Source organism: Pseudophryne corroboree, chromosome 2, assembly GCF_028390025.1.
Source record: "Pseudophryne corroboree isolate aPseCor3 chromosome 2, aPseCor3.hap2, whole genome shotgun sequence".
NCBI lineage: Eukaryota > Metazoa > Chordata > Amphibia > Anura > Myobatrachidae > Pseudophryne > Pseudophryne corroboree.
Genome location: NC_086445.1, coordinates 909,026,330 through 909,042,659, shown reverse-complemented (window position 1 = coordinate 909,042,659; position 16,330 = coordinate 909,026,330). Strand labels below are relative to the sequence as shown.

The following is a 16,330-nucleotide window of genomic DNA, read 5'->3' as shown; positions in this document are numbered from 1 at the left end:
ACAGGGCAGAACTGCGGACGCGTCCTCAGTTTCTGCCTAAGGTGGTTTCAGCGTTTCACCTGAACCAGCCTATTGTGGTGCCTGCGGCTACTAGCGATTTGGAGGATTCCAAGTTGCTGGACGTTGTCAGGGCATTGAAAATATATATTTCAAGGACGGCTGGAGTCAGAAAATCTGACTCGCTGTTTATACTGTATGCACCCAACAAGCTGGGTGCTCCTGCTTCTAAGCAGACGATTGCTCGTTGGATTTGTAGCACAATTCAACTTGCACATTCTGTGGCAGGCCTGCCACAGCCTAAATCTATCAAGGCCCATTCCACAAGGAAGGTGGGCTCATCTTGGGCGGCTGCCCGAGGGGTCTCGGCATTACAACTCTGCCGAGCAGCTACGTGGTCGGGGGAGAACACGTTTGTAAAATTCTACAAATTTGATACCCTGGCTAAAGAGGACCTGGAGTTCTCTCATTCGGTGCTGCAGAGTCATCCGCACTCTCCCGCCCGTTTGGGAGCTTTGGTATAATCCCCATGGTCCTGACGGAGTCCCAGCATCCACTAGGACGTCGGAGAAAATAAGATTTTACTTACCGATAAATCTATTTCTCGTAGTCCGTAGTGGATGCTGGGCGCCCATCCCAAGTGCGGATTGTCTGCAATACTTGTACATAGTTATTGTTACAAAAAAATCGGGTTGTTATTGTTGTGAGCCGTCTGTTCAGAGGCTCCTACGTTTGTCATACTGTTAACTGGGTTCAGATCACAGGTTGTACGGTGTGATTGGTGTGGCTGGTATGAGTCTTACCCGGGATTCAAAATCCTTCCTTATTGTGTACGCTCGTCCGGGCACAGTATCCTAACTGAGGCTTGGAGGAGGGTCATAGGGGGAGGAGCCAGTGCACACCACCTAGTCCTAAAGCTTTTATTTTTGTGCCCTGTCTCCTGCGGAGCCGCTAATCCCCATGGTCCTGACGGAGTCCCAGCATCCACTATGGACTACGAGAAATAGATTTATCGGTAAGTAAAATCTTATTTTTGAAATTCCAAAAAGAAGGACTCCTGATAATTGTATAGCACAAGCGCAGACCAGATAGGCCAGCTCTTCAGTAGCGTTGCATCATCACATGCAGTGCTGAGGAGATCATACGGGCCAGTACTCTAGCAGAAACGGCCCACATCCCACTCTCCTCACCTCATATTCCCAGCATCTGTATCACATTAAATGTCTCTCATGAATATAATGAATGTGTATATTTATGAATCTCTCTCAGTTCTCTAAATACATTTATATATTGTGTGTATAGATATTCATATACACTGCTCAAAAAAATAAAGGGAACACTAAAATAACACATCCTAGATCTGAATGAATGAAATATTCTTATTAAATACTTTGTTCTTTATATAGTTGAATGTGCTGACAACAAAATGACACACAAATTATCAATGGAAATCAAATTTATTAACCCATGGAGGTCTGGATTTGGAGTCACACTCAAAATTAAAGTGGAAAAACACACTATAGGCTGATCCAACTTTGATGTAATGTCCTTAAAACAAGTCAAAATGAGGCTCAGTAGTGTGTGTGGCCTCCACGTGCCTGTATGACCTCCCTACAACGCTTGGGCATGATCCTGATGAGGTGGCGGATGGTCTCCTGAGGGATCTTCTCCCAGACCTGGATTAAAGCATCCTCCAACTCCTGGACAGTCTGTGGTGCAACGTGGCGTTGGTGGATGGAGCGAGACATGATGTCCCTGATGTGCTCAATTGGATTCAGGTCTGGGGAACGGGCGGGCCAGTCCATAGCATCAATGCCTTCGTCTTGCAGGAACTGCTGACACACACTCCAGCCACATGAGGTCTAGCATTGTCTTGCATTAGGAGGAACCCAGGGCCAACCGCACCAGCATATGGTTTCACAAGGGGTCTGAGGATCTCATCTCGGTACCTAATGGCAGTCATGCTACCTCTGGCGAGCACATGGAGGGCTGTGCGGCCCCCCAAAGAAATGCCACCCCACACCATTACTGACCCACTGCCAAACCGGTCATGCTGGAGGATGTTGCAGGCAGCAAAACGTTCTCCTTGGCGTCTCCAGACTCTGTCACGTCTGTCACGTGCTCAGTGAGAACCTGCTTTCGTCTGTGAAGAGCACAGGGCGCCAGTGGCGAATATGCCAATCTTGGTGTTCTCTGGCAAATGCCAAACGTCCTGCACGGTGTTGGGCTGTAAGCACAACCCCCACCTGTGGACATCGGGCCCTCATACCACCCTCATGGAGTCTGTTTCTGATCGTTTGAGTAGACACATGCACATTTGTGGCTTGCTGGAGGTCATTTTGCAGGGCTCTGGCAGTGCTCCTCCTCCTCCTGCACAAAGGCGGAGGTAGCGGTCCTGCTGCTGGGTTGTTGCCCTCCTACGGCCTCCTCCACATCTCCTGATGTACTGGCCTGTCTCCTGGTAGCGCCTCCATGCTCTGGACACTACGCTGACAGACACAGCAAACCTTCTTGCCACAGCTCGCATTGATGTGCCATCCTGGATGAGCTGCACTACCTGAGCCACTTGTGTGGGTTGTAGACTCCGTCTCACGCTACCACTAAAGTGAAAACACCGCCAGCTTTCAAAAGTGACCAAAACATCAGCCAGAAAGCATAGGAGCTGAGAAGTGGTCTGTGGTCACCACCTGCAGAACAACTCCTTTATTGGGGGTGTCTTGCTAATTGCCTATAATTTCCACCTGTTGTCTATTCCATTTGCACAACAGCATGTGAAATTGATTGTCAATCAGTGTTGCTTCCTAAGTGGACAGTTTGATTTCACAGAAGTGTGATTGACTTAGAGTTACATTGTGTTGTTTAAGTGTTCCCTTTATTTCTCTGACGTCCTAGTGGATGCTGGGAACTCCGAAAGGACCATGGGGAATAGCGGCTCCGCAGGAGACTGGGCACAACTAAAGAAAGCTTTTAGGTCACCTGGTGTGCACTGGCTCCTCCCACTATGACCCTCCTCCAAGCCTCAGTTAGATTTTGTGCCCGGCCGAGGTTGGATGCACACTAGGGGCTCTCCTGAGCTTCTAGAAAGAAAGTATATATTTAGGTTTTTTATTTTACAGTGAGACCTGCTGGCAACAGGCTCACTGCAGCGAGGGACTAAGGGGAGAAGAAGCGAACCTACCTGCTTGCAGATAGCTTGGGCTTCTTAGGCTACTGGACACCATTAGCTCCAGAGGGACCGACCGCATGGAACTGGCCTTGGTGTTCGGTCCCGGAGCCGCGCCGCCGTCCCCCTTACAGAGCCAGAAGTAAGAAGAGGTCCGGAAAATCGTCGGCAGAAGACATCAGTCTTCACCAAGGTAGCGATCAGCACTGCAGCTGTGCGCCATTGCTCCTCATACACACTTCACACTCCGGTCACTGAGGGTGCAGGGCGCTAGGGGTGGGCGCCCTGAGCAGCAATAAAAAGACCTTGGCTGGCAAAAATACCACAATATATAGCCCCAGAGGCTATATAGGTGATAATTACCCCTGCCAGAATCCATAAAAAAGCGGGAGAATAGTCAGCGAAAAAGGGGCGGAGCTATCTCCTTCAGCACACTGGCGCCATTTCTCCCTCACAGCTCCGCTGGAAGGAAGCTCCCTGGCTCTCCCCTGCAGTCTACACTACAGAAAAGGGTAAAAAAGAGAGGGGGGGCACTAAATTTAGGCGCAGTATATATAACAGCAGCTATAGGGGACATAATTCAGTTAGTCCCTGCATTATATAGCGCTCTGGTGTGTGCTGGCATACTCTCACTCTGTCTCCCCAAAGGGCTTTTGTGGGTCCTGTCCTCTGTTAGAGCATTCCCTGTGTGTGTGCGGTGTGTCGGTACGGCTGTGTCGACATGTTTGATGAGGATAATGATGTGGAGGCGGAGCAGATGCATATAGAAGGGATGTCACCCCCTGCGGGGCAGACACCTGAGTGGATGGACTTATGGAAGGAATTGCGTGCACGCGTCGACTCCTTACACAAAACATTTGACGACATGCCAAATGCGGGACAGCCGGCTTCTCAGCTCGTGCCTGTCCAGGTGTCTCAAGGGCCTTCGGGGGCTCTAAAACGCCCGCTACCTCAGATGGCAGACGCGGATGTCGACACGGATACTGACACCAGTGTCGACGACGATGAGTCTAGTCTAATGTCCACTAAGGCCATTCGTTGCATGATTGAAGCAATGAAAGAGGTGTTACAAATTTCTGATATAAACCCAGGTACCACTAAAAAGGGTATTATGTTTGGGGAGAAAAAACTACCCGTAGTCTTTCCCCCATCAGAAGAATTAAATGAAGTGTGTGAAGAAGCGTGGGCTTTCCCTGATAAAAGATTGGTAATCTCTAAGAAGTTACTAATGGCGTTCCCTTTCCCGCCAGAGGATAGGTCACGTTGGGAGACACCACCTAGGGTGGATAAAGCGCTCACACGTTTGTCTAAAAAGGTGGCACTACCGTCTCCGGATACGGCCTCCCTCAAGGAACCTGCTGATAGAAAGCAGGAGGCTATCCTGAAGTCTGTATATACACACTCGGGCATTATACATAGACCTGCTATTGCGTCAGCATGAATGTGCAGTGCTGCCGCTGCGTGGTCAGATTCCCTGTCAGAAAATATTGACACCCTAGACAGGGACACTATTCTGCTAACCATAGAGCATATAAAAGACTCAGTCTTATACATGAGAGATGCACAGAGGGAGATCTGCCGGCTGGCATCTAAAATAAGTGCACTGTGCATTTCTGCTAGGAGAGGCTTATGGACTCGCCAGTGGACAGGGGATGCACATTCAAAAAGGCACATGGAAGTTTTGCCTTATAAGGGTGAGGAGTTATTCGGGGATGGTCTCTCGGACCTAGTTTCCACAGCTACTGCTGGGAAGTCAGCATTTTTACCCCATGTTCCCTCACAGCCTAAAAAGGCGCCGTTTTATCAGGTACAGTCCTTTCGGACTCCGAAAAACAGGCGTGGAAAAGGCGGGTCCTTTCTGTCCAGAGGCAGAGGTAGGGGAAAAAGGCTGCAACAAACAGCAGGTTCCCAGGAGCAAAAGTCCTCCCCCGCTTCTTCCAAGTCCGCCGCATGACGGTGGGGCTCCACAGGCGGAGCCAGGTACGGTGGGGGGCCGCCTCAAAAATTTCAGCGATCAGTGGGCTCGCTCACAGGTGGATCCCTGGATCCTGCAAATAGTATCTCAAGGGTACAAACTGGAATTCGAGGCGTCTCCACCCCACCGGTTCCTAAAATCTGCCTTGCCGACAACTCCCTCAGGCAGGGAGGCTGTGCTAGAGGCAATTCACAAGCTGTATTCCCAGCAGGTGATAGTCAAGGTGCCCCTACTTCAACAAGGACGGGGTTACTATCCCACACTGTTTGTGGTACCGAAACCAGACGGTTCGGTGAGACCCATTTTAAATTTGAAATCCTTGAACACATACATAAAAAAAAATTCAAGTTCAAGATGGAATCGCTCAGGGCGGTTATTGCAAGCCTGGACGAGGGGGATTACATGGTATCCCTGGACATCAAGGATGCTTACCTGCATGTCCCCATTTACTATCCTCACCAGGAGTACCTCAGATTTGTGGTACAGGATTGCCATTACCAATTCCAGACGCTGCCGTTTGGACTCTCCACGGCACCGAGGGTGTTTACCAAAGTTATGGCGGAAATGATGATACTCCTTCGAAGAAAGGGAGTTTTAATTATCCCGTACTTGGACGATCTCCTAATAAAGGCGAGGTCCAAGGAGCAGTTGTTGGTGGGAGTAGCACTATCTCAGGAGGTGCTACACCAGCACGGTTGGATTCTGAATATTCCAAAATCACAGCTGGTTCCGACGACACGTCTACTGTTCCTGGGTATGATCCTGGACACAGTCCAGAAAAAAGTGTTTCTCCCGGAGGAGAAAGCCAAGGAGCTGTCATCTCTAGTCAGAGACCTCCTGAAACCGAAACAGGTATCGGTGCATCACTGCACGCGGGTCCTGGGAAAGATGGTGGCTTCTTACGAAGCAATTCCTTTCGGCAGGTTCCATGCCAGAATCTTTCAGTGGGACCTGTTGGACCAGTGGTCCGGATCGCATCTTCAGATGCATCGCCTGATAACCCTGTCTCCAAGAACCAGGGTGTCTCTGCTGTGGTGGCTGCAGAGTGCCCATCTTCTAGAGGGCCGCAGATTCGGCATACAGGACTGGGTCCTGGTGACCACGGATGCCAGCCTTCGGGGCTGGGGGGCAGTCACACAGGGAAGAAACTTCCAAGGACTATGGTCGAGTCAGGAGACCTCCCTACACATAAATATTCTGGAACTAAGGGCCATTTACAACGCCCTAAGTCAGGCAAGACCTCTGCTTCAAAACCAGCCGGTACTGATCCAGTCAGACAACATCACGGCAGTCGCCCATGTAAATCGACAGGGCGGCACAAGAAGCAGGATGGCAATGGCAGAAGCCACAAGGATTCTCCGATGGGCGGAAAATCACGTACTAGCACTGTCAGCAGTGTTCATTCCGGGAGTGGACAACTGGGAAGCAGACTTTCTCAGCAGGCACGACCTCCACCCGGGAGAGTGGGGACTTCATCCAGAAGTCTTCACGCTGATTGTAAATCGATGGGAACGTCCACAAGTGGACATGATGGCGTCCCGCCTAAACAAAAAACTAGAGAGATATTGCGCCAGGTCAAGGGACCCTCAGGCGATAGCTGTGGACGCTCTGGTGACACCGTGGGTGTACCAGTCAGTTTATGTGTTCCCTCCTCTGCCTCTCATACCAAGGGTACTGAGAATAATAAGAAAACGAGGAGTAAGAACAATACTCGTGGTTCTGGATTGGCCAAGACGAGCGTGGTACCCGGAACTTCAAGAGATGATCTCAGAGGACCCATGGCCTCTGCCGCTCAGACGGGACCTGCTGCAGCAGGGGCCCTGTCTGTTCCAAGACTTACCGCGGCTGCGTTTGACGGCATGGCGGTTGAACGCCGGATCCTGAAGGAAAAGGGCATTTCGGAGGAAGTCATTCCTACGCTGATTAAAGCCAGGAAAGATGTGACTGTACAGCATTATCACCGCATATGGCGGAAATATGTTGCTTGGTGTGAGGCCAAAAAGGCCCCAACAGAGGAATTTCAACTAGGTTGATTTCTGCATTTCCTACAAGCAGGAGTGACTATGGGCCTGAAATTAGGCTCCATTAAGGTACAGATCTCGGCTCTGTCGATTTTCTTCCAGAAAGAACTGGCTTCATTGCCTGAAGTTCAGACGTTTGTGAAGGGAGTGCTGCATATTCAGCCCCCGTTTGTGCCTCCAGTGGCACCTTGGGATCTCAACGTGGTGTTGATTTTCTTAAAATCACATTGGTTTGAGCCACTTAAAACCGTGGATCTAAAATATCTCACGTGGAAAGTGGTCATGTTATTGGCCTTGGCTTCGGCCAGGCGTGTGTCAGAATTGGCGGCTTTGACATGTAAAAGCGCTTATCTGATTTTCCATATGGATAGGGCAGAATTGAGGACTCGTCCTCAGTTTCTCCCTAAGGTGGTATCAGCTTTTCATTTGAACCAACCTATTGTGGTGCCTGCGGCTACTAGGGACTTGGAGGATTCCAAGTTGCTGGACGTAGTCAGGGCCTTGAAAATTTATGTTTCCAGGACGGCTGGAGTCAGGAAAACTGACTCGCTATTTATCCTGTATGCACCCAACAAGCTGGGTGCTCCTGCTTCTAAGCAGACTATTGCTCGCTGGATTTGTAGCACAATTCAGCAGGCGCATTCTGCGGCTGGACTGCCGCATCCTAAATCAGTAAAAGCCCATTCCACAAGGAAGGTGGGCTCATCTTGGGCGGCTGCCCGAGGGGTCTCGGCTTTACAACTTTGCCGAGCTGCTACTTGGTCAGGGGCAAACACGTTTGCAAAATTCTACAGATTTGATACCCTGGCTGAGGAGGACCTTGAGTTCTCTCATTCGGTGCTGCAGAGTCATCCGCACTCTCCTGCCCGTTTGGGAGCTTTGGTATAATCCCCATGGTCCTTTCGGAGTTCCCAGCATCCACTAGGACGTCAGAGAAAATTAGACTTTACTCACCGGTAAATCTATTTCTCGTAGTCCGTAGTGGATGCTGGGCGCCCGTCCCAAGTGCGGATTGTCTGCAATACTTGTACATAGTTACTGTGAACTAAAGGGTTATTGTTGAGCCATCTGTTGAGAGGCTCAGTTGTTTTCATACTGTTAAACTGGGTATTGTATCACGAGTTATACAGTGTGATTGGTGTGGCTGGTAAGAGTCTTACCCGGGATTCAAAATCCTTCCTTATTATGTCAGCTCGTCCGGGCACAGTGTCCTAACTGAGGCTTGGAGGAGGGTCATAGTGGGAGGAGCCAGTGCACACCAGGTGATCTAAAAGCTTTCTTTAGTTGTGCCCAGTCTCCTGCGGAGCCGCTATTCCCCATGGTCCTTTCGGAGTTCCCAGCATCCACTACGGACTACGAGAAATAGATTTACCGGTGAGTAAAATCTTATTTTTTTTGAGCAGTGTATATGCAGATTTCAACAGCTGGCAGAGACTGATGAGAATATGTAACGCCATACTCGGATGGCTTTATAGATGGTAAGCATTTAAGGATGTTTCTCTGCTACCTGAATAGCAGAAAACAAAGTGCTGTACAGAGCAATGGCTTGCTCTCTACAATGCGATGCTGTAAAGATGGGCATACACTACACAATCATCTGGCAGATTATCTGACAGATCTTTCTGGTTGGAATAAAAATCTGGTAATGGATGAGAGCAAATTACAATCGACCATTTGCTCCTAAACACTGGAAAATGGACATAAACTGTTGTTCAGACAAATTTGTAAAATCAGGGATATAACCAAATTGTATGATCAACGGGTTTTGTCCATTTTCCAGTGTTTGGGAGAAAATGGTTGATTGTCATTTGCTCTCATCCATTACCAGATTTTTATTTATTTATTTTTTTATTCCAACCGGCCAGATCTGGCAGATAATCTTCCAGATAATTGTATAGTGTATGCCCACCTTAAGAGTCTGCCATTAACAGAGAAGATAATTGCAGTATCTTCTCCATTAGCCCTTTCTACCATACTTTAGCGCCTTGAGTCCTATTGGAGAAAGAGTGCTATACAAATAACATTATTATTAAATCTGCATGACTTAAGTAAAATTTGGCTTGCTAAATAAATAGACCCTTTAGTTTGTACCTCCTGTGTAAGTGCAAAGTAGGAAAAAAATCCCTATTTTTAGATAAAAATGTTAGGACTTAGTACCCCACTCCAAATGATTAATAAGACACTTAGAAGTTTTTAAATAGTCAAATTTGCCATCAAAGACATGATATTTTTGAGTTGAGGTTCTCCAAAAAGCTGAAATAAATCGCTTAAATGATGTGGGGGTGTTGTATGTATAAGATATGAGATTTTGCAGCTAGGGTTTTCTCAAAGTGCTTAAACTTACATGGAAATCTCCGTTTGTACTCTTGCTGGCTATTCTTTTTCCACTGTTAATAAATGCACAAATCAAACATTTGACACCTTTTAAGAACCCGACACAATTCGCTTATGGTCATTAATTGTCCGCTCTTTTGGGGTTCAGGGCGATTTCCCCACTAATCCTTTCACTTAACTTGGGTTATACCAGGCATACTTGCCACACCACCTCCACAGTAAGTATTTCTCTAACGTCCTAGTGGATGCTGGGGACTCCGAAAGGACCACGGGGGAATAGCGGCTCCGCAGGAGACTGGGCACAAAAGTAAAAGCTTTAGGACTACCTGGTGTGCACTGGCTCCTCCCCCTATGACCCTCCTCCAAGCCTCAGTTAGATTTTTGTGCCCGAACGAGAAGGGTGCATACTAAGGGGCTCTCCTGAGCTGCTTAGAGTAAAAGTTTAAAGTAGGTTTTTTATTTTCAGTGAGACCTGCTGGCAACAGGCTCACTGCACCGAGGGACTAAGGGGAGAAGAAGCGAACTCACCTGCGTGCAGAGTGGATTGGGCTTCTTAGGCTACTGGACATTAGCTCCAGAGGGACGATCACAGGCCCAGCCATGGATGGGTCCCAGAGCCGCGCCGCCGGCCCCCTTACAGAGCCAGAAGACTGAAGAGGTCCGGAAAATCGGCGGCAGAAGACGTCCTGTCTTCAATAAGGTAGCGCACAGCACCGCAGCTGTGCGCCATTGCTCTCCGCACACTTCACACTCCGGTCACTGAGGGTGCAGGGCGCTGGGGGGGGGGCGCCCTGAGACGTAATAAAAACACCTTATATGGCAAAAAATACATCACATATAGCTCCTGGGCTATATGGATGCATTTAACCCCTGCCAATTTTTCCATAAAAAAGCGGGAGAAAGGCCGCCGAGAAGGGGGCGGAGCCTATCTCCTCAGCACACAGGCGCCATTTTTTCCTCACAGCTCCGTTGGAGGGAAGCTCCCTGACTCTCCCCTGCAGTCCTGCACTACAGAAACAGGGTAAAACAAGAGAGGGGGGGCACTAATCTGGCAGATAAATATACAGCAGCTATATCAGGGAAAAATACTTATATAAGGTTATCCCTATATATATATATATATATATATATATATATATATATAGCGCTCTGGTGTGTGCTGGCAAACTCTCCCTCTGTCTCCCCAAAGGGCTATCAGAGCATTCCCTGTGTGTGTGCTGTGTGTCGGTACGTTGTGTCGACATGTATGAGGAGGAAAATGGTATGGAGGCGGAGCAATTGCCTGTATTAGTGATGTCACCCCCTAGGGAGTCGACACCTGACTGGATGGTCTTATGGAAGGAATTACGTGATAGTGTCAGCACTTTACAAAAGACTGTTGACGACATGAGACAGCCGGCAAATCCGTTAATACCTGTACAGGCGTCTCAAACACCGTCAGGGGCTCTAAAGCGCCCGTTACCTCAGATGGTCGACACAGACACTGACTCCAGTGTCGACGGTGAGGAAACAAACGTATTTTCCAGTAGGGCCACACGTTACATGATCACGGCAATGAAGGAGGTTTTGAACATTTCTGATACTACAAGTACCACAAAAAAGGGTATTATGTGGGGTGTGAAAAAACTACCCGTAGTTTTTCCTGAATCAGATAAATTAAATGAGGTGTGTGATGAAGCGTGGGTTTCCCCCGATAAAAAACTGCTAATTTCTAAAAAATTATTGACATTATACCCTTTCCCGCCAGAGGTTAGGGCACGTTGGGAAACACCCCCTAAGGTAGATAAGGCGCTCACACGCTTATCAAAACAAGTGGCGTTACCGTCTCCTGATACGGCCGCCCTCAAGGAACCAGCTGATAGGAAGCTGGAAAATATCCTAAAAAGTATATACACACATACTGGTATTATACTGCGACCAGCAATCGCCTCAGCCTGGATGTGCAGTGCTGGGGTGGCTTGGTCGGATTCCCTGACTGAAAATATTGATACCCTGGACAGGGACAATATATTATTGACTATAGAGCATTTAAAGGATGCATTTCTATATATGCGAGATGCACAGAGGGATATTTGCACTCTGGCATCAAGAGTAAGTGCGCTGTCCATTTCTGCCAGAAGAGGGTTATGGACGCGACAGTGGTCAGGTGATGTGGATTCCAAACGGCATATGGAAGTATTGCCGTATAAAGGGGAGGAGTTATTTGGGGTCGGTCTATCGGACCTGGTGGCCACAGCAACGGCTGGGAAATCCACCTTTTTTACCCCAGGTCACCTCTCAGCAGAAAAAGACACCGTCTTTTCAGGCTCAGTCCTTTCGTCCCCATAAGGGCAAGCGGGCAAAAGGCCACTCATATCTGCCCCGGGGCAGAGGAAGGGGAAAAAGACTGCAGCAGACAGCCTCTTCCCACGAACAGAAGCCCTCCCCCGCTTCTGCCAAGTCCTCAGCATGACGCTGGGGCCTTACAAGCGGACTCAGGCACGGTGGGGGCCCGTCTCAAGAATTTCAGCGCGCAGTGGGCTCACTCGCAAGTGGACCCCTGGATCCTGCAGGTAGTATCTCAGGGGTACAAATTGGAATTCGCCAGTTCCTGAAGTCTGCTTTACCAACGTCTCCCCCCGACAGGGAGGCAGTATTGGAAGCCATTCACAAGCTGTATTCCCAGCAGGTGATAATCAAGGTACCCCTCCTACAACAGGGAAAGGGGTATTATTCCACGCTGTTTGTGGTACCGAAGCCGGACGGCTCGTGAGACCTATTTTAAATCTGAAATCCTTGAACACTTACATACAAAGGTTCAAATTCAAGATGGAATCACTCAGAGCAGTGATAGCGAACCTGGAAGAAGGGGACTATATGGTGTCTCTGGACATCAAGGATGCTTACCTCCATGTCCCAATTTGCCCTTCTCACCAAGGGTACCTCAGGTGTTTGGTACAGAACTGTCACTATCCGTTTCAGACGCTGCCGTTTGGATTGTCCACGGCACCCCGGGTCTTTACCAAGGTAATGGCCGAAATGATGATTCTTCTTCGAAGAAAAGGCGTCTTAATTATCCCTTACTTGGACGATCTCCTGATAAGGGCAAGGTCCAGAGAACAGTTAGAGGTCGGAGTAGCACTATCTCAAGTAGTACTACGACAGCACGGATGGATTCTAAATATTCCAAAATCGCAGCTGATTCCGACGACACGTCTGCTGTTCCTAGGGATGATTCTGGACACAGAACAGAAAAAGGTGTTTCTCCCGGAGGAGAAAGCCAGGGAGTTATCCGACCTAGTCAGGAACCTCCTAAAACCAGGCCAAGTGTCAGTGCATCAATGCACAAGGGTCCTGGGAAAAATGGTGGCTTCTTACGAAGCGATTCCATTCGGCAGATTCCACGCAAGAACTTTTCAGTGGGATCTGCTGGACAAATGGTCCGGATCGCATCTTCAAATGCATCAGCGGATAACCCTGTCTCCAAGGACAAGGGTGTCTCTCCTGTGGTGGTTACAGAGTGCTCATCTTCTAAAGGGCCGCAGATTCGGCATTCAGGACTGGGTCCTGGTGACCACGGATGCCAGCCTGAGAGGCTGGGGAGCAGTCACACAGGGAAGAAATTTCCAGGGCTTGTGGTCAAGCATGGAAACGTCACTTCACATAAATATCCTGGAACTAAGGGCCATTTACAATGCCCTAAGTCAGGCAAGGCCTCTGCTTCAGGGTCAGCCAGTGTTGATCCAGCCGGACAACATCACGGCAGTCGCCCACGTAAACAGACAGGGCGGCACAAGAAGCAGGAGGGCAATGACGGAAGTTGCAAGGATTCTTCGCTGGGCGGAAAATCATGTGATAGCACTGTCAGCAGTGTTCATTCCGGGAGTGGACAACTGGGAAGCAGACTTCCTCAGCAGACACGACCTCCACCCGGGGGAGTGGGGACTTCACCCAGAAGTCTTCCACATGATTGTAAACCGTTGGGAAAAACCAAAGGTGGACATGATGGCGTCCCGCCTCAACAAAAAACTGGACAGATATTGCGCCAGGTCAAGGGACCCTCAGGCAATAGCTGTGGACGCTCTGGTAACACCGTGGGTGTACCAGTCAGTGTATGTGTTCCCTCCTCTGCCTCTCATACCCAAGGTACTGAGAATCATAAGAAGGAGAGGAGTAAGGACTATACTCGTGGCTCCGGATTGGCCAAGAAGGACTTGGCACCCGGAACTTCAAGAGATGCTCACGGAAGACCCGTGGCCTCTACCTCTAAGAAAGGACCTGCTCCAGCAGGGACCATGTCTGTTCCAAGACTTGCTGCGTTTGACGGCATGGCGGTTGAACGCCGGATCCTGAAGGAAAAAGGCATTCCGGATGAAGTCATCCCTACCCTGATCAAAGCCAGGAAGGATGTAACTGTGCAACATTATCACCGTATTTGGCGTAAATATGTTGCGTGGTGTGAGGCCAGGAAGGCCCCTACAGAGGAATTTCAAGTGGGTCGTTTCCTGCATTTCCTGAAAACAGGACTGTCTATGGGCCTAAAATTAGGGTCCATTAAGGTTCAAATTTCGGCCCTGTCAATATTCTTCCAAAAAGAACTAGCTTCAGTTCCTGAAGTTCAGACGTTTGTCAAGGGAGTACTGCATATACAGCCTCCTTTTGTGCCTCCAGTGGCACCTTGGGATCTCAATGTAGTTTTGGGGTTCCTAAAATCACATTGGTTTGAACCACTCACCACTGTGGACTTAAAATATCTCACATGGAAAGTGGTAATGCTGTTAGCCCTGGCTTCAGCCAGGCGTGTTTCAGAATTGGCGGCTTTATCCTATAAAAGCCCTTACCTAATTTTTCATACGGACAGGGCAGAATTGAGGACTCGTCCTCAATTTCTCCCTAAGGTGGTTTCAGCATTTCACTTAAACCAGCCTATTGTGGTGCCTGCAGCTACTAGGGACTTGGAGGATTCCAAGTTACTGGACGTAGTCAGGGCCCTGAAAATATGTTTCCAGGACGGCTGGAGTCAGAAAATCTGACTCGCTGTTTATCCTGTATGCACCCAACAAGCTGGGTGCTCCTGCTTCTAAGCAGACTATTGCTCGTTGGATTTGTAGTACAATTCAGCTTGCACATTCTGTGGCAGGCCTGCCACAGCCAAAATCTGTAAAAGCCCATTCCACAAGGAAAGTGGGCTCATCTTGGGCGGCTGCCCGAGGGGTCTCGGCTTTACAACTTTGCCGAGCAGCTACTTGGTCAGGGGCAAACACGTTTGCTAAATTCTACAAATTTGATACCCTGGCTGAGGAGGACCTGGAGTTCTCTCATTCGGTGCTGCAGAGTCATCCGCACTCTCCCGCCCGTTTGGGAGCTTTGGTATAATCCCCATGGTCCTTTCGGAGTCCCCAGCATCCACTAGGACGTTAGAGAAAATAAGAATTTACTTACCGATAATTCTATTTCTCATAGTCCGTAGTGGATGCTGGGCGCCCATCCCAAGTGCGGATTGTCTGCAATACTTGTACATAATTATTGTTACAAAAATCGGGTTATTATTGTTGTGAGCCATCTTTTCAGAGGCTCCTCTGTTATGCTGTTAACTGGGTTCAGATCACAAGTTGTACGGTGTGATTGGTGTGGCTGGTATGAGTCTTACCCGGGATTCAAAATCCTTCCTTATTGTGTACGCTCGTCCGGGCACAGTATCCTAACTGAGGCTTGGAGGAGGGTCATAGGGGGAGGAGCCAGTGCACACCAGGTAGTCCTAAAGCTTTTACTTTTGTGCCCAGTCTCCTGCGGAGCCGCTATTCCCCCGTGGTCCTTTCGGAGTCCCCAGCATCCACTACGGACTATGAGAAATAGAATTATCGGTAAGTAAATTCTTATTTTTCTAATTAAATAGCTTGAGTCACCGTAGCGTTCATACTGAAAATACTGTAATGTAACCTGTGGTAAAATGTAAGCTTCTACAGTACAGCTAATTGAGTTCATGCATAAGAAATAGTAACAATTGTAGAAACTGACCCATTCCTTGGAAGAAGTGTGATTCAGTTATAATAGTTGGGAAACCCTTCAGCGTGTAGAGTAGAAAAAACGCATGGTTTAGTAAATACTGCAAGAGAGCTAATTAATACCCCTTTCACACCGCCAAAGCTGGATCCCACCTGGGAATTGGAAACGGGTCCTTCCCGGGTGAGATCCGGCATTGGACCTAACCTGCTGGTTTCCTGACCTGGCAATATGCAGGGCCGGTTGTCATAGTGGCAGGGGCACGGCGCCTGCAGCGGAGGCAGTGCAGGGAGATGAGTTCTTCCTAGTGCCGCCTCTTCCCTATGTAGTGAACGGATAGCATCAACCCGGGAGCCCGTTCATGCTGCCACTGACCCGGTATTCAACCCGGGAATAACACTGCTTTATTCCCGGGTTGGATTTCCGGGTCAGGCAACCCGGGAATTTGACCATGGCTCTTTCACACCGCACAGTGACCCATGTCGACCCGGCAATATGCCAGGTTGATACTGGGTTATTTGTGTGGTGTGAAAGGGGTATCCGTTACATTGTTTGCATTGCATCCTGTCAGTGCAAGTGATCCCTACATTTTTCTGTTCCAGGGTATTTCATCAATGATTTTGTGGACATGTTGCAGAATCAGAAGCTGCACCAGTCATGGGAGCTGCTCTTCCATCACACTGTGGTAAGTACATGGGAAATAATTCATTATGAAAATACTCTGTTTGCCCGATTGATAACCTAATAGCTATTTTGTGGGCTGAACCAATACTGAGCATATCACTTGGGAGGCAATCACTTTACCGCCTGTCGGGATCCCGGCGGTCAGGATACTGACGCCGGAATCCTGACACCAGC

At 48.8% G+C, this 16,330-nt stretch overlaps 1 protein-coding gene across 2 annotated transcripts in view; it reads left to right on the top strand.

Annotated features, from left to right (window-relative positions):
- LOC135050013 (TLC domain-containing protein 2-like) overlaps window positions 1-16,330 on the top strand; it is a 266,506-nt gene that overhangs the window by 8,575 nt on the left and 241,601 nt on the right. For both annotated transcript variants that reach the window (XM_063956097.1, XM_063956096.1), the window contains exon 3: window positions 16,075-16,157. In XM_063956097.1, the coding sequence (XP_063812167.1) occupies window positions 16,075-16,157 (83 nt within the window). The remainder of the gene's footprint in view (window positions 1-16,074; window positions 16,158-16,330) is intronic.